Below are 23,126 nucleotides of genomic sequence, written 5' to 3'. Positions count from 1 at the left end.
ATCTGCTCGATCAAGCCTCTTTACTCGAGGAAGCGCGCTGATTGTATATTAATTCGTAAAAGTATGTCGCGCAAAGAGCCACGTATGCTTACGCAAACGCATCTCCATGCGCTTCGATCACACTGATTGTTATTTTAATTGTAGGGATTGTTTATATTTAATCAGCAGCGTAAATTGCTCTGCTTTTCGATTTATTTGTATTTATATACACTTTTACTAGTGAATTTAACATCATACACAACGGGTATTGATTCGGAATTTCCAACGAATGATCAAGAAGAGGATTGGTAATCATTAACAATGGAAAGTCTTTGCAAAAATTAAAAGAGATCAAAGTTTGTTATCACTACATAGTATAAAACAAAGTCGCTTTCTCTGTTCCTATATCCCTAAATCTTTAAAACTACGCAACAACGATTTTGATACGGTTATCTTTAATAGGTACAGTGATTTGAGGGGAAGGTTTTTGTAAATAATAAAGAATATGAATATGTTGGCAGAGATGGCCCAGTGGTTAGAACGCGTGCATCTTAACCGATGATTGCGGGTTCAAACCCAGGCAAGCACCGCTGATTCATGTGCTTAATTTGTCTTTATAATTCATCTCGTGCTCAGCGGTGAAGGAAAACATCGTGAGGAAACCTGCATGTGACAAATTTCATACAAATTCTGCCACATGTGTATTCCACCAACCCGCATTGGAACAGCGTGGTGGAATATGTTCCAAACCTTCTCCTTAAAGGGAGAGGAGGCCTTTAGCCCAGCAGTGGGAATTTACAGGCTGTTACTTTACTTTTTTTTTTATGAATATGTTAAAGAAACACTGTTAATTTTAGAAGTTTGTAATGTGATGTCGTAAATAAACAAATTCTATAGTATATTTAGTATCAGTATTGCACCCGTGCGAAGCCGGGGCGGGTCGCTAGTTCATTGATATAACCATGATAAGTACATTCAAATAAAATATTGGATTAATATAACATTATAAAGTATATTATGAAATTATTTTTTAATCCTGTTTTGTTTAATGAGAGTAAAATAATAATACATATATAAACAAAACAAAAATTAAAATTTAGTTCTGATTTATTGATAATGTGGTTTGGAAAACAGGTTTGTTTTGATTACATTCTATGAGGATTTGTATATCCATCAAATCACTTTATTAAAACCTATTATTTTCCTTCAACTGCAAACAACTTTTATATTTATAATAAACTCTATCCAATTTTACGTATTATAGAGAAAAATTTAAATTATAAAAACTATTCAGATAAGTATAATTAACTGTAGGAACTTTAACTTGGTGGTAGGGCTTTGTGCAAGCCCGCCTGGCTAGGTACCAACTCATCAGATATTCTACTACGAAACAACAGTACGCAGTATTGTTGTGTTCTGGTTTGAAGGGTGAGTGAGCCAGTGTAACTACAGGCTCAAGGGATATAGCATAGCATCTTAGTTCCCAAGTTTGGTGGCGCATTGACGATGTAATGAATAGTTAATATTTCTTACAGCGTCATTGTCTATGAGTGATGGTGACCACTTACCATCAGGTGGCCCATATGCTCCTCCGCCAACTTATACCTTAAAAACATATAACATTGGGAAGGGTAGCTACTAGCTAGTTAATGCATAGGATGTAATTCAATGGCCTTTAAATGTTGTTTATCATATAAGCTATTAGTGGTTTTAATAAAAGATAACTAAAAAATACTAACACTCTTAAATATAAACGGCAGACTTAAGGTTATAATAGTGTCGAACATTACGACCAACAGCCGAACATATATTTTTCGTATGCATTTGACCGAACAATGCAGGAAACAACCACAAACGTTTGGTTAATATCTACAAGCGTATCTAAGCTAAACGACATATCAATGTTAGCAAAGGGAAATTGAAAACCGTTAACGCTAAAGGTGATTATGATCTTAATGGTGTTAAAAAGTCTTATAAAAAAATATCACAGTTATTGCGCTGTAGATAATACTAGTAGTCGCCCGAAGCTTCTTTTTTTTTAGGATGTTGGTTGTCATGTGTATGTCAAAAAAGTAGCCTATGTCCTTTCTTGGACTTTTTTGAAGTTTGTTTCATAGCAAATTTCATCAAATTCGGTTCAGACATCAGACAGACAAACAGACAGACTTTCACATTTATAATATTTATTATAGTTAAACCTGTGTCATAACGCTCAAAGTCCTCGCCAGCGGTTCAAGCAGATCTATTCAACATGACGTCACCGCTAAACGACATTGATTTTAGCTAGTGACGTAAGTTCTCATTTCTCAATGCGTTTATTATTTATAAACCTAAGCTAAAACTGTTTCGTCGATGTCTTAAAATTAACAAACGTGATACTTGCAGATATTCTTAATAGATATTTCTAAACAAGGTTCAAGAATATCATAATCTAAAATTGAAATTATATATTATATGTCGGAGACGGTCATGAATTCCTTAGCGTAACGAAGCGCGGCACGAATCCCGCGAGGCGGCAGCACTGTCGTTACGTCACGACGCGACTAACTTCGTGCTACGACGGAGCCTACCCGGTGGAGGCGCTCAGAGACGACTCACTTACGATTCCGCTCTCGTGAAGATCGGTACCTCCATCCTAGGAACTGTCATTCGCTTCGTTGCCAAGTGTGATACAGTGTGATACTGAATTAGTGTATTAAGAACTTTAAACGTAGAATAAACGTGTTCCTGTAGTCGCGGTTTCCTCTTTGCTCGATCACCCTAGTAATACGCCCCTATGATGCCTGACGATCGTACTGATGTCGCTGTCAATCCGACATCAGAAGTGGGATTCAATCGAGTAAATGAGAAACCAAGTAAAAATAATATTCAAACAAGTCAATAGCAGAAGATGCTCGACATGCAAAATGAGCAAATGCGCGCGCTAGTACAAGCACTGAATACGCAGCGATCCAGCAACAACGTAACTCTGCCCGAGTTCAATCCTGACAAGCCAGAAGCGGATCTTCAATCGAGGTGTGTCAATGTAATCTCAAATGAATACTAGATTACAAGGACTTGCGTTTACTACCGAGATTTCTTCACGTCATACCCTACAGAAAGAATTACAAGCGTACTCAAGTAAACGTACACAAGACGTAAACGACGCAGCAGACACTGCGAAGCGAGCCCGTATGTCAACGTTACCGCTCAAATGCAACGTATGCGGGAAACTCGGACACAAGCAAGTCGATTGTCGCTTCAGAGCGAAGGAAGTTAAGAAGCACCCCCTGCCAGTGACTACACAGGCCCGGTCAATGCAGCAGTCAACACCGAAAGGAGCCCTCATCTGCTTCAAGTGCGGACAACCGGGACACATCGCTTCGCGCTGCGGGAGCGACGCCCCTGCCGCTGCTTCCGTCACGTCAAGCGCCGTGCCCCGAGCTGAACGCTGAGTCGACCTGTGCATGGTCGAGCCTCCCTCAGGATTACTAACGCATTACAACGGTCAGTCAATAATTTTTCACTTTGATTCAGGAGCCGAGTGCTCGTTAGTACAAGAAAGTTGTGCTAAGAATTTGTGTAGTAAACGTTTAAACAATGTTGTTACGTTGTTAAGAGCACTGTTTGAATGTTGTGTAGTATAGTGATTAACGAGTATCCGACAGAAATCTTATTTCATGCCTTGTCTAAAGAGTATTTACGTAGCGATATTATTATGATAGGTCGCGAGATTTTGTTTTCGGGTTTTGTTGTTAACATTGGAACGATCGAGTTTACTCCGATAAAAAGAAACTTTATTAATTCGCGTGCTACTAAAACTGTTCAAAGACGACCGTATCGTTGTTTACCGGAGAAACGAAAAGTAATGCACGAACGAGTAAATAAGTTTTTAGATGCTAAAATTATACGACCGAGTAATTCACCCTTTGCAAGCCCCGCTGATAGAGCTAACCGTGAGTTGCACAAAAATACTGTACCGGATAGGTACCTGTTACCGTTAATTTCTGATCAGATTTCGCGACTTACTGGTGCAAATATCTTCACAAAATTAGATTGCGCTAGTGGTTTCCATTTAATACCGGTAAATAAAGAATCAATTGCACGAACCGCGTTTGTAACGCCTAATGGGCAGTATGAATTCTTAGCTATGCCTTTTGGTCTTCGTAACGCTATTTAAGTTTTTCAACGTGCTTTGATGATTATGTTGGATGAGTTAATCTATTGCTACATTGTAGTGTACGTTAATGACCTGTTGATTATTTCGGAAACTAGACAACAGGCTTAGAGAGATTAAAAACGGTATTGGAGGTTTTATCTAAAGCAGGATTCTCAGTTAACTTCAAAAAAAATGTTCATTTTAAAGACGCGTGTACAGTTTCTAGGTTTTGAAGTAGAGGCAATTGAAATTCGCACGTAAAAAAAAAATCGAAGCTTATCGCGGTTGAATCGAGCGATAAGTCGTGGCAGGATGCATTAAGCGACGTAAAGCTTGCGTTAAATGGTACAGTCAATAGGGTGACGAAAAGCGAGTCCACTCGAATTACTTATCGGTAAAGTCGCACGCACTCTTAATTTAAAGATTTATGACTGTAATAAGGACGTAGATATCGAACGAGTCAGAGAAAACGCAGCTCTATCGATTTCAAGTGCGGCTCAGTATGACAAAAAACGGTTTGACAGTACAAGGCGAGGTTGAATAAGTTTTCTGTCGATGGCTTTGTGTTACTTCATAACCAAGAATTCAAACAAAATAAATTAGACCCCAAATTTAAAGGGCCACTTAAAGTTGTTGACGTGTTAGATGGGATACGCCATAAATTATGAGCACTAAACTGTAAACGTACCCACAAGTACGCGCATGATAGATTAATATGAATGCCCGAGGGCCAAGTACCACTGGAAGTTGAAGAAATTGAATTGAGTGATGACGGTAATGATGGTGCATCTTAGTTCGGCTGGTCGGACCGTACCAGTAGCCATTTCGTAGCCGTAGTCCGTTAGAAATCGGTATCTGCTTTAAGTAGTCCGTGGATACGCGGTGCGCGAGTGGCTCTGGCGGAGGTCGGGTCTTGTAGAGACCATAGACTCTGGGAGAGTCGGCATTGGTAGAATGCAAAAGAAAGAACACAAGGTGTGTTGGATGGGCTTATGGAAAAGCCACAGGCCACGAATAAGATTCATTGTTCAAGATTCATGTATAGTGAAGTCAGATCAAGTCCAGTAAATTTTAATGATTTAATGATTGTGGATAGTGACACAAGCGGTACTTAGCTGCTCTAGCATTTCTGGTTGTCTTAATTGTAATTTCATTAGATGATTTGTTTCTTTCTGTTTTCTTTTGAAAGTTAAATCATAATAAATCAAAATTGTTACATAAGCCAGGAAGTTTATTATAGTTTCATTACAATGCCAAGTTAGTTGTAATGTTTAGTGTCAGAAGTGGCCGAACGGTGTATACTGTGCTACGATTTCATTATTTCAGAATAACACACGGGGACGTGTGTAAAGCAGGATGGCCGTGTCGGAGACGGTCATGAATTCCTTAGCGTAACGAAGCGCGGCACGAATCCCGCGAGGCGGCAGCACTGTCGTTACGTCACGACGCGACTAACTTCGTGCTACGACGGAGCCTACCCGGTGGAGGCGCTCAGAGACGACTCACTTACGATTCCGCTCTCGTGAAGATCGGTACCTCCATCCTAGGAACTGTCATTCGCTTCGTTGCCAAGTGTGATACAGTGTGATACTGAATTAGTGTATTAAGAACTTTAAACGTAGAATAAACGTGTTCCTGTAGTCGCGGTTTCCTCTTTGCTCGATCACCCTAGTAATACGCCCCTATGATGCCTGACGATCGTACTGATGTCGCTGTCAATCCCTGTCAATCCGACATATATATGATTTACTATCATACTATCAAAGTTGAAGTCAATTTATAATATATGTAAATATTTTAAACATATATTTGTCCAATATTATTTTTATTGATAGCATTTTTATTCATATAAATTTGAGTATTTATTTTGAGTTTGGTATAGTAAGTTTAGTTAAAAATTTATAACTTTTAATGATAGTATATTTATATCTCTTTAATTAACCTTAGGATGCTTAAAAATACTTATTTAATAATGTGCGTACATTATTTAAGTATTTTTAAGTTTTAGTGATCATAAATCCTAATTAGTATGTTATCTTACAATACACAATATAGATATTTAAGTCACTTTTATGCACGAATAAAAAAAACAGGTCCAAAATAAGTACCCAGTGGAACCCCCAAGTGAATTCGTAATAATAAATTAAATAGTTACGAGTAACATTATATAACGATAAACACACGTATAAATTAAGCGAAATGATTATGATTGTAATTAAAAAAGATCGCACTCACGCTGCATATGTATATGCTGCTTGGGCATCTTGTAGTCGGGCGGGTAGCATCTCTCGTAGAAGTCGACGTCTGATACCTGGCATACTTCCGGTGTGGGTATGATCAGCCCCGTGCCCGATATTGCCCTCTGGAGGTGATGCTCCTGTTAACAAGATGTCCGTTATAGATATATGAAGCAGAAACGGATTTAGGTCATTATAACGTCCTAAGCTAAAATAAATACGCGTATGTATGTTTATTCATTATAAAATAATAAATTTAAACTTGTAACACACAAATCATAAAGCGAAATTATATGAAAGTGTTGTGCCCTTGAAATAATGCTAAGTATAATAGGTTTGTGATTATGAAGGCTAACTTAAAATACTATATCGAGACAGTCACTATTTTATGATGAAATATTACTTATAGTATCACTTAGTACAAAATCGATTTTGGTTCTACTGGTAGTAATAGAAATGAAAAGGAAACACATCTTTGTAATACTGTATACTACGATAAAGAGAGAGTGCCAGTCTTTATAAAGTATACATGGTAATACAATGAATCTCCGATGAATGGTCATGAATGCGGCTTTAGTCCTGCAAACACCCTCTCAAACAACTTACATGTATATGTATACACTGCTTTTATAATAATGTTTTATATATAATGGTGGTATTCAACGACTAACATTATAAAGGTTAGTTAGATGGTTTGTTCTTGTTTTGATTTTAATTAATATATTTTTTTAACTAGTAGTCGCCCGCGGCTTTGCTTGCATTTTAGAGTGTTGGTTGTCATGTGAGGCAAAAAATAGCAACCTATGTCCTTTCTTGGAGTTTAAGTTTACATCATACCAAATTTTATCAAGTTCGGTTCGGCAGTTTAGTAGAGAAAGAGCAACGAGCAGATAGACAGAGTTAGTTTCACATTTATAATATTAATATAGAAATAATATTTTATTAACATAGTTATTTTAGAGGTTTAAATTTTTCAAATCAAAAGGTACATATATTATAATCATTATTACTAAATTTCAATAATATTTTATAAATGGTTAATTGAAGTATTGTCATTGTCATAATAAATAAAACAATCCAAAAAACATGTTTAAACATTTCCTCTTATCCGCATTCATGCACGCATCATTGGAATTCCCAAATATATATTTTATCAACATTATGCATTCATTTAAAATCATTGAACGAGTTCTTCGTTTATAAATTTTAAATTTTGTCGTAACGACATCCATTAGCGGCGTATTGCAACATGTTTTTTTTTTTAATTTCGAAACAGAAAGAGGCATTGAGCCATCAGATGTATGTGGTCACCATCGCGTATAGACATCGTTGACGCACGGGATCTATGGCTTATAATAATAATAAATCATTTATTTCAAACTATATGTCCATTTGTGTGTGTGTGACAATTATCTTATCCTAGAGTTAGTACAATAAATAATACTAAAGAGAACAAAAACAAAATTAATAGAAATGTTAAAAATCACTACTGCGCCATTCCGTTAGAGATCGCTCAACACTGATTGATATACAAGCAACCAAGTCTGTTGGCGATCGTCCTTATTACGCTGATGGTGCTGCCACTGACTTTACGCACAAGGGTTGCTCATCTTTTACGCATCGTAGAATAAAAACCATCGACCCGATATTCCGCGAACATTAATTTTGTTTGAAATCTGTCAAGATTTTGGCTAATTAATCTTTACACGGCAATTACGCACACATAGACATTACAGCTAGACAGGCATCACAGAATAAGCGATTGGGTTGCGCTGGATGGGTTCCAATGTTATCTGTAACGCCAAATTAACGAGATGGTGGCATCAGACGTTATGCAACATTTACTTGGAGACAGGGCATGAGCACGTCCTTGTCTGTAGGTATTACCAACTGATCAGATAATCTCTTGCCAAAAATCTCTTGTAAATACAGGCAACTGAGTCAATATCTTAGTTTAAAATATCATATTGGATAAGGAATCGTTAAAATTTCCTGCAGACCTTTTGATATTAGGCGGTCCAAAAGGCCGACCGTCAGCATGTTTAATTAATAAAAAAAAAACAAAATCGTACTTATGAAAAACCTGTCCCATGACATAATCTATCATCTACCTATACGAACTTTACAGTGATAGTGTGACACTCATACAAATTTACAACGAACAGTTATATCCAATGTTTTATGTGTTTACAGTGAATATAAATTCATCGAAACTGGTCACAGATAAAACTGAATTTCAGATATCATTTCCCATGTGCCTGTAATAACATTTGCTCACTCACCCTTCAAACAGGATCGTATCATTACAAAGTATTGATGTATCGTGAAAGTATATAAAGTAACTATACATATATATAATATATATACCTTTATAGTGAAGTAATGAGGTATCTGGAGTAAGAAATGAAAAAATAGACGAAATCATTCAGACTGTTGGCCATAGCTATTGGTGATGTAAGAAATATTAAATATTCTTCTTCGCCAATGCACTACCAACCTCGTAAATTAGTAAGTTATGGCCTTGTGCTTATAATAACTGACAGCAATACAAGTAATGGTGTTGAACGGTATGTGTAATAAGTTGATGGTCATACTCAGATGAGTATGACCAAGCATGATATGACCAAGACAGCATACCATATCAGTTAGCTATGGTTTGACCAAGCGATTCTAGTGAAGATAATGGGAAATATTTATAAGAAGATACTCTAAGTCATTAAAAATATTGATTCGCTCGATAAATTAAAAAAGCAACTGTCTCATTACATTATTATAAATACATCCGTCTGAGTATGTAAATGCAGTAATAGTATTTTCAAATCGAGGTGATTTTTTGTTTATATATTATTTAATGATTTGTATGTTACTTTCACAAATGATAAATGTAAGTACGGCAACGAATGTCTGTAAATTGTTTGTATTTTTTTTTCAATTATGTTCTAATGTAAGTGATGTAATTGTCTTTATGAGAATAAATAATCTTTAAACCTAAATATAATATACAAATTATGAATTATGTTGCGAATATTAAACGAAATAAAGAATTTCACCAACGAAAAAAAATCCCACGCATTCGTATTTGATTATAATATAAGCAATTTTATCATGAACCTTCCTAACCATATAACCGGTTACGTTCATAAGAAAAAAAAAAGTTTAACGATCTTCCCACGATAAATAATCCGCATAGTTACGTCACTATCTACACGATCGAATTTTACTTCTAGTGACGTCACAGCGACAATATTTTATCGATAAGTGATCACGAACTTTATGGTCCAGATAAGATAAAACAAAATACATAACCTACCAGCAACAGAATCGATATTAAAAACTGAACATATTTTTCCAGTTGACTAGCAATTTATGTCAAACCAATTACTGGTTTACAACGAATACTTTATTATATATTTGGTTTCTATATCAAAGAAGGACGGAAAAATGATCCACCTTCAACTAAGTGCTCAACACGGCCTCCGTGTGTAATTAAAAAAAAAACTTTCAAACCATATATACCTTCGAAGTTGGAATTCATTTTTCTCTAGACCAGAAAGCAACAATACTAGGTATTGCTGCTTAACGGTAGTATAAATGGCGGTATCTACCCAAGTCCTGGCAAGTCAATTTATGAACAGTCATTACTCTTTTAATATAATCGAGCTTTAAAAAATCATATTAAATTTATGGCCGGTACGAAAACTGAAAACTAATAAAAGTCCGAAGCGACTGTGGTTTCGTTTAGATTATATTTACATCGAAAATTGAACCTTTGAAAATCTGATATTGGTATAATATTCGATCTTTAATATTCTCTGGATTCGCTCCTACGCAATAACCTTTAACATAGCCGTCTGTGTTATAAGAACGCCCACGCTGTGTTGCCTTATGCAGCTACGTGAAAAAATGCTAAACTTGTATGGCATATTTCAACAACGGCCTGTAAATCTCCCACTGCTGGGCTAAGGCCCATTGGGGTAAGTTTCATGCGGATTGGTGGAATTTCTATGAAATTAGACACATGCAGGTTTCCTCGCGATGTTTTCCTCGAGATGAATTATAAACACAAATTAAGCACATGATTATTCAGTGGTGCTTCCTAGGGTTTGTCTTAAATTATCAGTTGAGATGACACTTTCTAACTAGTGAGCCATTTCGGCTATGGCGCATACCCTCGATCAATTAAGATGAATCCTGACAGCTAATAACCAGACGCACACATCATAGCTGCTCCTTTTTGGCTATTAATAAAGCTCTCCTCGGTATGACATCTTAGTTCCCAAGGTTGGTCTAGAAATGGTGATATTCATACGTATATATATCGGCTGTTGTTGTTGTTGCCTATTCAGCAATCTGCGTACTTAATTAACAAAACCTAGTCTAGTTTGAGATCGGCATGTTATAAGGCCGCAGCTCTCAAGTCCTGGGTTACTGTAACATTACTGGGAATTTCCCTTGCCGAAATACGAAGGCATTATTGAACCATCTAAAGCCTACCCGGGTCCACCGTTCCATAGGATTATGAGTGAGAGAACTGTGCACTTTTATTTGCACACACACATACACGCTACATGTCCTGCGCAGTTCGTTATTCCCTTGAGATTAGCCGCCGTGAACGAAATCGATCACGACAACATCATATGAATACATTGTACAATCAATGAAATATTCATTTCACATACATACGTTTCGAGTTAATTTTCCAATAACCGCAAACCGGATGAAAGCTTTAATTAAAATTTAATTAACATATAATAATTCATATAATAAAATCACTAGTGATTCAATCGGGTATTAATATAGATTTACAATATGTATAATTTTTACTCATAATTAGTAATAATTTATATAAAGCAGACAATGAATATTGTATTTCATTGTAAAAATACTTAAAGCTTCCACCAGCCAACCTTACCAGGAAGTGCAGAGAAGAGTCTGTAGGTATAATTATATAATGAGGCTAGCTGTGTTCAATGGATTCATACGTGCGTTCTCCAAACTTATGGTGAGGATTTGCTAATACGGTTATTTAAATGTATATTATTTAAATACTATAAATAAATACATACATTGTGAAAAAAAATATTCATTCACATTTATAATGATATATGTTCAGAATAATCCAGATGAATGGTACGAGATGAGATCACCAGACCTATCTGGATTAAATGGAATTTGTCGGAAAATAAAAATAAGAGCCTGTAAATTTATTACAGGTGGGCTAAGGCACTTCTAGAGGAGAAGGTTTGACGCTTAATCCGTGACGCTGATCCATTGCGGATTCGTTGAATACACACGTGGAAGTCCTTCTCTGCTGAGCAGGATATGTATTATAAATACGAATTAAACACATAAACATCTGGCGGTCGGTATCAGTTTGGTTTTTTTAACGTTATAGTGTAGGCAAACAGCAGAGCAGGAGGCTCACCTGATGGAAAGTGACTACCACCGCCCATAGACATCTGCTACACCAGGTTGCTTGAAGATGCCGGCCTTTAAGGAAAGTGTACAGAGTGTACTAAGTGTGTAATTGCATAGTTTTGAATACTCAATCTTTGGTTAAGATTCTCAAGCCACTGGGCCATCTCGGCTCTATATATCTAATAAATATTTACCCAAACTACATACATTCCTTTCGGTTTGAGAATAATATTATATAATGTATACGTTGATCAAAGCTTCCGACCTTCGAATACAGATATCCTATCTGCAAAACAAAACTAAACATGTTTGAAAAGATATAAATTTAAATTAATCGTTTTGAATACAATTCGGATTTAACCGAGCTGAGCCGCTTAAATCCGGTTTAGCGGGACTCTGCTGTATTACTACTATATAAAGTTCAATTATTGTGAGCTATAAATAAGATCCTTCAGGTTATATAACACGTGGGACTGTAAAAGCGCTATTCTGAGCGATTCTGTAAAAATCCAATCATCAGCGCGATCGTAAATTATGATGTAATATGCGTCTACATATAGTTGTATTAAAACATTTAAAGGATACAAGGATCAAAATAGCTTATCAATTTATGTTGGTTATTTAAATAACGTAATTATGTATACTGATAATATGAATATAATACAAAGTATCTATGTATGTAGCGAAATAGTCACACAGGACTATTTCGCTTTTATCACCAACGCTTTTTTATACAGTACATTTGAAGACAAACTCGTAAAACGCAAACGATGTCACGGGCAACAACTTCTTTGATATAACTTAACATATCAGACGAGTAATGCTACTTTAACACATGTTGCAAGGAGGTTCTATAAGTTGACTCAAGCTCTAGATATCAGGCATATCAAAACATACTTCGCAATAGTAGTTCCTTAGAAACGCTTTGCATCGTCATCTTAGCTGTCTACAGCGGTAAACAAACTAAGTGCTACCGTTTCGAAATGTTGATTCTATCGAGGATTGACAAGAAACTTAATAGCACACTTAACAACTAAAATAGTAAACATATTACTACATATTATAAAACAAAGTTCCCCCGGTCGCGTCTTCGCGATAAACTCCAAAACTACTGAACGGATTTTCATGCGTTTTTCACTAGTAGACCGAGTTATTCATAAGGAAGGATTAGATATATAAATTATTAAGTTTTTTGTGAATTTGAATTAACGACAATTTTTAAACATGTCAAAAAAATACAAAAAAAAATATAATTAAAAGTATCAAGTCCACCCGTGCGAAGCTGGGACAGACCGCTAGTTAGATACATGTATAAAACATGCATATATCCCTGGAAAAGGGAAGATATATTTCGTGTTTTCAAAAGAAAAGGTTTTAGCCCAGCAGTGAAACAATCACAAACTGTTACTTAAGTGACAACATTAAACATTTTTTTTTAAATTTTTAAATACTTTAAGAGACGAAGAAAATACATTGATTTTGCCGTGAAAAAAAAAAGTATTCATGTTTTATTCAGTTCAAAAAGCAATACCATTCTCGATATCACATAGATAATTCTTGTAAATAAACGAGGGAGAGGTTAGCCGTAAGATCGCCTACATTCAATAAATCTTCCATAAGCCTACTGAGATATAGGGCTGATAACTTTTATATAGCCTACCTATATTCGTAAATCTTTACTTAAATTATAAAAATAGAGTGTTTGTTTTGAAGACACTTTGTTCGCATTCAGAAAATTAGTTTTAAAATTTATTTTACGCAATAAAACAAGCATCTCTATCTAACACAGTTAAAAATGCATAAAATAATTCTTGATGAAAAGAGACAAATATACAATTTAAAGATGTCTCTGCAAATCCATAGCAGACTACGCAGCGATCTTTTTGATCGTGTATAGATAACTTATCCAGCGATTAATCATTAGTCTAGACTTTCTATAGAGGATGTTGTAAGAAGATTATGACGTAAACATTCAATTTATAAACAAAAATCATTTTGAAAATTATATAACAGTTTAGCAATTTTTTTTTAAAGCTAAATAAATAAAAAAAAAAAAAATTTGGCTATGTACCAAGCACTGGTCACATATTATACAGCCAAACAGGAAAACTTGATAACGTTATTTTTGGCGGTTGATAATATAAGGAATTATTAATATTTCTTACATCGCTGATATCTATTAGTGGTGACCATATACCATCAGGTGGTAGCTTGTCAACCTATACCATAAAACAGTAATTTTCCTACAAACACATCCACTCGTATTAGCCCGTCTATATGAATAGGGGAACGAATCGTGTGTAATAAATCACGTTTGTCACATGTCCCTGTTTTCACTTTATCCGAATTGGTTTATCCGGATCCGACGGGATAGGAATTTAAACGAGCTCCGATTGGATGGTCCCAGTAGACCAACGTCCGTAAATGGACAGCTTTTTTAGTTTATTTTTAAACGAAACATTTAAAATTCAAAAAAAGAAAGGCAGTCATGGTTCGGCACAGTTAAAAAAAAAGAAAATACTTATTGTAATTTAAATTTCGAATATTTGCTTCTTTTTTTTTTAGTTGAGTGAGCCAATGTAGCTACAGCAAAAGGGACATAACATTTTAGTTCCTAAGGTTGGTGGCGCATTGGCAATGTAACGAATAGTTAATATTTCTTACAGCGCCATTGTCTATGGGCGGTGGTGACCACTTACCATCAGGTGGCCCATAGGCTCGTTCGTTTAGCTATAGCATAAAAAAAAACTTCTGATCTTTACACTCAACTCTACCATTTTTCATTGTTACCGGTTAGGGTGTACCTGACACGTTTCCTAGATTAGTTAAACAAAGAAAACTGTGCGTGTGTAGCGGTCGCTTACAAGTTACTTAAGGCTACAGTTGACCGGTGATTACGGGAGTTCCATACAATATTGTCGAGATATCTTAGTTTAAATTTCCTTTCCTTCAATAAAACAACAATAAACCTATTAACGCTACCGCGTCGAGATCAAACATCGCTGACAGGTTTGAACTGAATGATTAAAACCATTTTAAGATCGTACACGTTTACTGCTTTACATGTCATCTCGTAAATATTTCCTCTATCAAAAATCATTTATAAAATCAGAAAATAAAACGACTGATTAAAATAATTTTTAATAAAGATTTTAATATTTTTTTCACAGATGGGTACTTATAAGGATGGGTAAACATAATTCAATTCATATTACCACTTAGTAAATTATAAATTAATTTTACGTAAGCAATTTCTTATACTGAGAAATGAAAACATAATATTTCATTTTTAAATATTTAATTATATTCACTCCTATAAGCCCCCGACGCCCGCAACTCATTTCGCGGAATCATAGGGAGGCTGCTTTCCTCCTCGTCTACTAAACATCGCATAATAGTCTCTACGGCGTCTGACTTAAGGTCTCAATTTGTTAAATGTCTGGTGTATCAAATGTATCCTGTCTTTTCCTTACAAACTAAAATGTGTTTAAAGGCAATAAAGTTAAAGTTTATTCTTGAATGAAGTTAGGTTCTACATAGACATTCCTGGATGGTAAATCTGTAGACCTTCTACGGCCATATGATCGATACGACAGTTTTATAATGACCTTTAAACACAAGATATTTAGGTCGAATTTTAAGTGGAACAATGATTTCATACAAATTTGAAATATGTAGGTAATTGTTTATGTAACTTGTTTTGTTGAATTAAATCATTGCTTTTGAGATTTGAGCTGTAAACAAAAGGCTTTAAAGTTTACATTCGTTTGTTGCTGTAGCCCTGTTTTAGCAATGTTAAATATTGGAAACCGATACAGCTGTGGATCAACTGCGAAGGACGGTATTCCTGCTAGAGAATGCTGTTTTAGGTTCAGAATATTTCGCGGCAGCGTATGAAATACAATCAAAATGGTTATGCAACGAATTTCGAGCTTATTTAACAACTAAATATTAGGATGAAATATGATGTAACATTACACGATTAATTCGTTTCAAAAAAGGACATAAAACAACCAGATCAACGTTAGTGCTATGTTTATATAAAGCATTCCTTATACTAATGCAAACACATACACGAATTAGACCGTGCTGTGCAGAATGTCCAACGCAGTGCGCTACATTATATAAAATAACATACATAGAATTATAATTGTACACATATACACTTAGTTTCACAGTTAATATCTCTAACATATAGATTATCTGTTTTAAGCCTGAATAACTTTTATATATCACTAGTTTACACCCGCGGCTTCGCTCGTGTTTCAGGGTGTTGGTTGTCGTGAGTTAGGCATAAAAATTTTAACCAAAAGAAAAACCGACTTCAAACAAAACACTATTTTAAAACAAATGAATATGCACGAAAAAGTAATAAAAATAATTGCGTATTTAACATAATTTTTGTCTTCCTAAGTTAAATGAAATGAAAAATATTAGATTACTTAAAAGTCGATTAACGATTATATCATGTAGTTATAGTTATTGGTATATTTGGAGCCGACGAATTGATAACCTCCTTTTGGAAGTCGGTTGAAAAAACAAACCTATGTCCTTTCTTGGAGTTTAAGTTTACTTCATACCAAATTTCATCAACTTCGCTTCAGCGGTTTGGTCGTAAAATAGCGACAGCCTGACTGACAGAGTTACTTTCACATTTATAATACATATGTTCTATCGCTTCACGTCAATACTTAATATTTTTCCGGCTTGAATGGTGAGATATTAACATTAATATATACATAACATAACATATATTATACATTAACATTAATTGAAATAATTGTATTTAATTAACATGACGTTGTATTTTTTAAATGTTAAAAAAGAGTAACTACTGAGTTTCTTGCCGGTTCTTCTCGGTAGAATCTACTTTCCGAACCGGTGGTAGCTTCACTTAATTGTAAAATGACGATTCAAAAGTGCTTATAAAAGCCTACTTGAATAAAGTTTATTTTGATTTTGATTGATTTTGATTTTGATTTTTGAGTGAGTCAGTGTAAACTAAGAGCACAAGTAACACCATCATAGTTTCCAAGATTAGGAGTGATTAATATTCCTTAGAGTACCAATGTGTTTTGGCAAAACGACATTATCGGACGCCTTTACGTAATTTGCGCAAATAAATATAATTTCGTACAAACTACAATGAACTTGTAATTTAAACAACGTTGTTCATTAACATTATTCAAATCAAGAGCGTAAAATAGAGGATACCTTGCGTATTTTGAACGAGGGCGAGATTAATTATAATCCAGGTAATTTCACGGACTGGAAATTTTTAAGGACAACATCAAATAAAGCTGTGTTTTCATTAAAAAATAAAAAACGCTGCGTGTTTAAAAGTATCTTGTTCTTAATAAACAAAAATGTATGTTCGTCTGTTTGTTCCTGTAAGAGTCCATAAACTATACATCCGAATGTGATAAAAGTGTGATTTGTCTGCATACGACCATATAATTATTTTTCATTAAATATAAATATATTTTCTTGGTGGTAGAGCTTAATGCAAGCCCGGCTAGATACATCTTATATTCTACCGCCAAACACAAGTGCTCAGTATTGTTGTGTTCCGGTTTGCGGGGTGGTGAGTTGGTGGGACATTGGAGATGTAAGCAGCGCCTTTGTCTGTGGGAGGTGATGCCCTCCTACCACAAACAAACCCCATCACATCGATCACTTTTTTTACTTTCACTCAAATACACTTTTATACCTAATGTAGTAAGAGGTTAAAATTCAGTAGATGATCTTTTGGTCCAACAGTTTCCTTAACGCTTCTATGAAAAAGATTTATATGATTCATAATTGTACATTTTAACTTAAACGATGAATCCGACAAAATGTTAATACAACGACACGATTGTATTAAAATTTTAATATATGTGCAGATTAGATGCCGTATATCCTTGAAACGGTCAACCCTGTATAACGCAGAGCGGAAGGTAATTGGCTATTTGCATGCGGTGTGATCTGTTTTGCATGAACAATAAATTTGTACAGGGTTATCGAGGACGACGACTAGAGACTACCGTTTTCATAAAACTGGCGTTCGCCTGGAGGGAAACAATCGTCTATAAATCATTATTGAAAGTATGACCAAAACATATATGAACTTGATGTCACGAATGTTAATTTTCTTTAAGTTATTTCAGAAATAAATATCACGAAGGTAAACATTACAAGGTACTGGAATGAAAATTATCTTTAACCATTTATACAATACTTATATTCACCATATGTTATGGCTGTCGTAGATTTTATGGACCAAAAACTAGTCAGTCATATACAGATCTCTTTGGGTTCAAGCTTACTTCATAACAAATTTAATTAAAAACGGTACAGCGATTTAGCAGTGTTACTTTCACATTTATAACATTAGTATAGAATAATTAATAACATCATTAAACAGCAATGCATTTTCATTTGCGTACACAATACATCATCATACACGGCGGTTTAAAGATCATGAGAAAATCTACATGTCTCGAATAAAATCTGCCCCACGTGTAAACCAGAGATCTGCAAAGCTCCGAACCTCCTCATGAAGGAGACGAGGCCTTAGTCCAGCAGTCCCACTAATGCATTTACTCCATACTGTATGCATAATCATACAAGCGACACTAGGTCCATAACGCGTTTATGCATAAGCCTCGTACACATAGCTCTGATACTAATAAACTTAGATTGAAAATGGAAATAGTTTCGGAAAATTAACTGAAACTTGCGACGTGATTTAGTTATGAAGATAACAAACTTAACTCAAAGGATTTGTTTTCAGAAAATAACGCATGAGACACTTGTTTTAGAAATGTTGACCTCGCCTACTTTATATTAAACTAGCGACCCACCACGAGTATAATAATTTGCACGGGTGCAATAACTGATACAAAAATATAATAAAGAATTTGTTTATTTACGACATTAGAAACTTCTAAAATTATCAATGTTTCTTTACTATATTGTCCACGTATTATATACGCAAAGTTTCCTCTATCTATTAAAAAAAACGCATTAAAATCACTTACGTAATATCTAAGATGTAAGCTTATATAGGGACAGACAGCGGTAAGCGACTTTGTTTTATACAATGTAATGATAATGATAACAATGATTAATAGTCTGAGCTTGATCACCTGATGGCAAATAGTCGTAACCGCCAAACAATGACGTTACAAGATTAACAATTCCTTACATCACTTTGGGAACTAAGACCCCTTGTGCCTGTTGTTACACTAGGCCACTCAGCGTAATTGGCGACAGGGTGGAAGATTGTCTGAGTCAATAATTTGTTACATTGTGTTTAAAGGCGTGGGTTTGAAGCGTTAGTGAATCAGTGTAATTACTGTAATGGCTGAGACAAGAGTCAACTTAATTTTTTTTGTACATTATATTGTATTTAGTTTAGGTGGCTGATTAGCTTATAAGTTTTATTATTTAAAATTTAGAATAAATTAACTTGTATTAATCTTTACATTTAAATATATTTACAAACCTTTCTGAAATTACCTGCCTTACAGATTACATCAATTACACATCTTGGAGCAAAATACAGAAAGACTTGATTTTCGTTTCACAATGAAGTTACATATAAAAACTGAATTATTAAAATTAGTTGGTGCGCTTTTGTCCCTTACTGTTTAAGTTTATCGAATCGATTCTTTCAAAGTATAATTTATTTTTAACCCACAAATATTATTACGTTATTATAATTCATTGTTACACCCCATCATAATGATAATACGCGAAGTAAGGGGATAATATTACGGGTATATTTACCCTTACCCCTTTTTGAACCACCTGACATGTGCCATGATGATCAGCTGAGTATATAAAGTGTAACAAACTAACTCCCTGTCACATATTAACGTACTAGCGATCCGCCCCGGTTTAGCACGGGTACTTTATATGTATCGTTATATTACGTCCAAATTACATAAAATCATTATAAATTGTAGCTTATGTGTTATATTCTATATAACTGTAAAATTTCATCCAAATCTATCCAGTAGTTTCCGCGAAAGAGTAACAAACATACAAAATCAAAATAAACTTTATTCAAGTGGGCTTTTACAAGCACTTTTGAATCGTCATTTAACAATTACGTGAAGCTACCACTTAATTACATAAATCCTCATAAACTTTCACATTTATGGTATTAGTAGGTAGATTAGTTATGGTTGCTAGACTTTTAACTCGCAGGCAACGCGATTAGGCCATGATGGATAGTGTATTACATTATTTTATAAAAATTAACAAGTTATCTAGACGCGCCGTCCAGACGCGACCACGGTGTTACAACAATTACGTTTAATTGCTTTCCATGACGAAACTTTCAATGCAGTTACTAGTCTGAAACAACCTTAGACATGGCGTTATTTGAAGTTAAAAAGGTTAAATTATTTGCGAGTTAAAAGCGAATTGATGTTATCTTGATAACTTAATTAAATACAAAAACATACTTTCATTTCAATTGTTTGAATATAATACAATTGCGTTGTTTTTTTGAGATCAAACTCAAAAGCCTTTTTTCACACGCATTTATTTACATCGAAGCCCTTTAATATAAAATCGTTATTGTTCATTTATTGTGTACTAACAAAAACATTTTCTATAGACCGTAATATTTAGAATGTATGAATCATAACCTAAGACGAGTATTTATATGCTAAATTAGTATTTTCAATCATTCACCCACTGTTGTGCTGTGACTCCTTTTTAGGAGAAAATTCGGAGCTTAACCCACCAAGCTCCTACAAAGCACATCGGTTAATTTTGTTGATGTTATTTTACCCATTCTTTGTCTTAAATTTTCGCGATTATTACACATTTAAATAAAACTAGTTATTACGGATTTTAATCGCGTATATTAATTATTTTGGACATCCCGACGTTTCGAGCACTTTACAGTGTTCGTTGTCACGGGTAGACTACCCGTGATCACGAATTTTATTAAATTATTTAAATCCGAAATAACTAGTTTCATAATACATAAACAAAGAACGTATACGTACATAATAAAATCAATACAATTCATATCACGGTCTGCAGTTACGGTAATCCTACACTTGTTACGTATTCCCCGAAAGGCCGTTGCATCCCACAAATTTCAATTTCAAAGTGCTGTTCACACGGCACTCGTGATTCGGTTCAGGTAACAATTAATACGAGAACTTTACGAAGTGTAACGTAAACAATTTTTAACGTTTGACTTTTGGAATTAATCTTCATTTAAAAAAAAAGAACACATTCCAAATTTGAAAAACAATTTTAAAGTTTTTTTTTTTAATAACACTTACGAGGCGAATGATTACAAAGGAGAGTCTTCAGTTACCTTTAAATGTGTCCGAGTTTCGCAGTAATTATACAGGCGAGTATCCTATAGCATTACAAAAAATAAGTTATTTAGCAGTTGTACATGTATACAAAGGCTCCTACGGGTATCATACCGCACCGGAGCTTTAAAAAAAAAAAGGCGAATGCATTCCAAATTTGAAAATCAATTTCAATGTTTTTTTTTAATTACATTTACTAGGCGAATCAATAGCGAGGAGCGTCTTCGGTAACCTTTAAATGTGTCCGAGTTTCGCAGTCATAATGTAGGCGAGTATCTTATAGCATTACATAAGTTATTTAGCAGTTGCATTTGAGCAAGCGAATAAGCTCCTTAAAGTGACACGTGTGAATATACTAAACCGAATTTGATGATTTTATACATTTTTTCAAGCTATAGGGAGCAATCGACCAAGATGCTCATCTGATGGAAAGTGATTACCACCGCCCATGGACATCTGCGACAATGGAAGCTTATAGATGCCTTGCCGAACCCAGATATGAAGGAAAGACTAGGATTACTTTTTTAATGGGCAAAGCTTGGGCTACAACTTGTTACCTATAATTGAGATAAACGATGTTTTTCTTCATATATCAAATATATCACACAGATGTCCTAATAACAGATAGGCAGGTCAGATACCATCAACCATTAAAGCACAATCTACATCGTGTCTTTTCCATCCCACGTGTCACAATATAGTGCGTAGGCACTAGTAGAAGCCATTAAGTTACGAAGCTATAAAAAACGTTGATACAACTCGTGTTAATAAATTTTTATAAATAAAAAAAAACCGCCTTCAAAAATGAACTAAAAAGAAAAAAATAATCAGTTACATCCATATCCAATTTACGATTTCTTAATCACCTCTCAAAGTCGGTGCCAAGTGCCAACATTGCTAATATATATACATAATACATACATACAAACCTAAATCTATTTATTGTATAGATAACACCATTAGACAAACCTTACTATCGATACAAATTAAATGATTTCAATATAGGAATTTATTTACTTTGTTGGCACCGACTTCAATAGGTGATTAAAAAATCGTAAATTGGATATGGATGTAACTGATTATTTTTTTCTTTTTAGTTCATTTTTGAAGGCGGTTTTTTTTTATTTATAAAAATTTATTTACTGCTTTTCAGTGTTGTTTTGTTATTTATAATTACAATTGGTAGTGTTTGTCATTCACTTTATTATACTCAGTACACTTCGGCTTTCGACTCTAAACATAACTCAACGCCGTTGCAATACGATGTGGACTGCAACTCAAATTAAGCGTTACCTAAATTACAATAGCCTAATGTTAACTGCTCATCGCCCATTAGACAATACCATTTTTCCCGATGCAATGCCGTTAATCATTGAGGAGTTCTCCTGGTAGTCCACCATCAGCTAGACTTCATCATAGGCATGTTTACTAACATCAATTGCTTGACGACTATCTTAAAGAAATAGAACTAAACCCGTAAAATAGTTACTTACTAATAGGTTCTGATTACTAGTTGTGGTCTTCATCATCAGTTCCACTTCATCAAATGTCACTTTTCGTGAGCATATGACCAAGGCACTTTGAATAAAACCAAAATCACTATAGGTGTGCCTATAAAATTTGAGGAGTTCCCTCGATTTCTCCAGGATCTCATCATCAGATCCTGATTTCCTGACAATGGGACCACCTGTAAAACATGCCCTTTCAAACAAAAAAAGAATTGTCAAAATTGGCCCAGCCATCTTCGAGTGATTCGGTAACATACATAAAAAATAAAAAAAAAAAAAAAAAAAAGGCCCCGACGAATTGAGAACCTCCTCCTTTTTTTGAAGTCGGTTAAAAAAAAGAACATCGACGACTATAATGTATCACTCGATAAAAGATTATTTAAATACAGATTATAAAAGGCGTGGAGTTACTAGTGAAGAAATAGTCGTTTTCCACACAATAAAATATAGTAATCATTAAAATGTTATTTATATTTTTTTCCCTATCATGGATGGGCATGTTATGCGGAGGAATGAG

At 34.7% G+C, this 23,126-nt stretch overlaps 1 protein-coding gene across 2 annotated transcripts in view; it reads right to left on the bottom strand.

Annotated features, from left to right (window-relative positions):
• The window catches only part of LOC124541261, a 117,656-nt gene that overhangs the window by 50,203 nt on the left and 44,327 nt on the right, over positions 1-23,126 (bottom strand). For both annotated transcript variants that reach the window (XM_047119152.1, XM_047119153.1), the window contains exon 2: positions 6,353-6,494. In XM_047119152.1, the coding sequence (XP_046975108.1) occupies positions 6,353-6,494 (142 nt within the window). The remainder of the gene's footprint in view (positions 1-6,352; positions 6,495-23,126) is intronic.

This window comes from Vanessa cardui, chromosome 27 (genome assembly GCF_905220365.1).
Source record: "Vanessa cardui chromosome 27, ilVanCard2.1, whole genome shotgun sequence".
Classification (NCBI taxonomy): domain Eukaryota; kingdom Metazoa; phylum Arthropoda; class Insecta; order Lepidoptera; family Nymphalidae; genus Vanessa; species Vanessa cardui.
The sequence above is the reverse complement of the archived record's forward strand: the minus strand, read 5'-3'. Positions and strand labels throughout refer to the sequence as shown.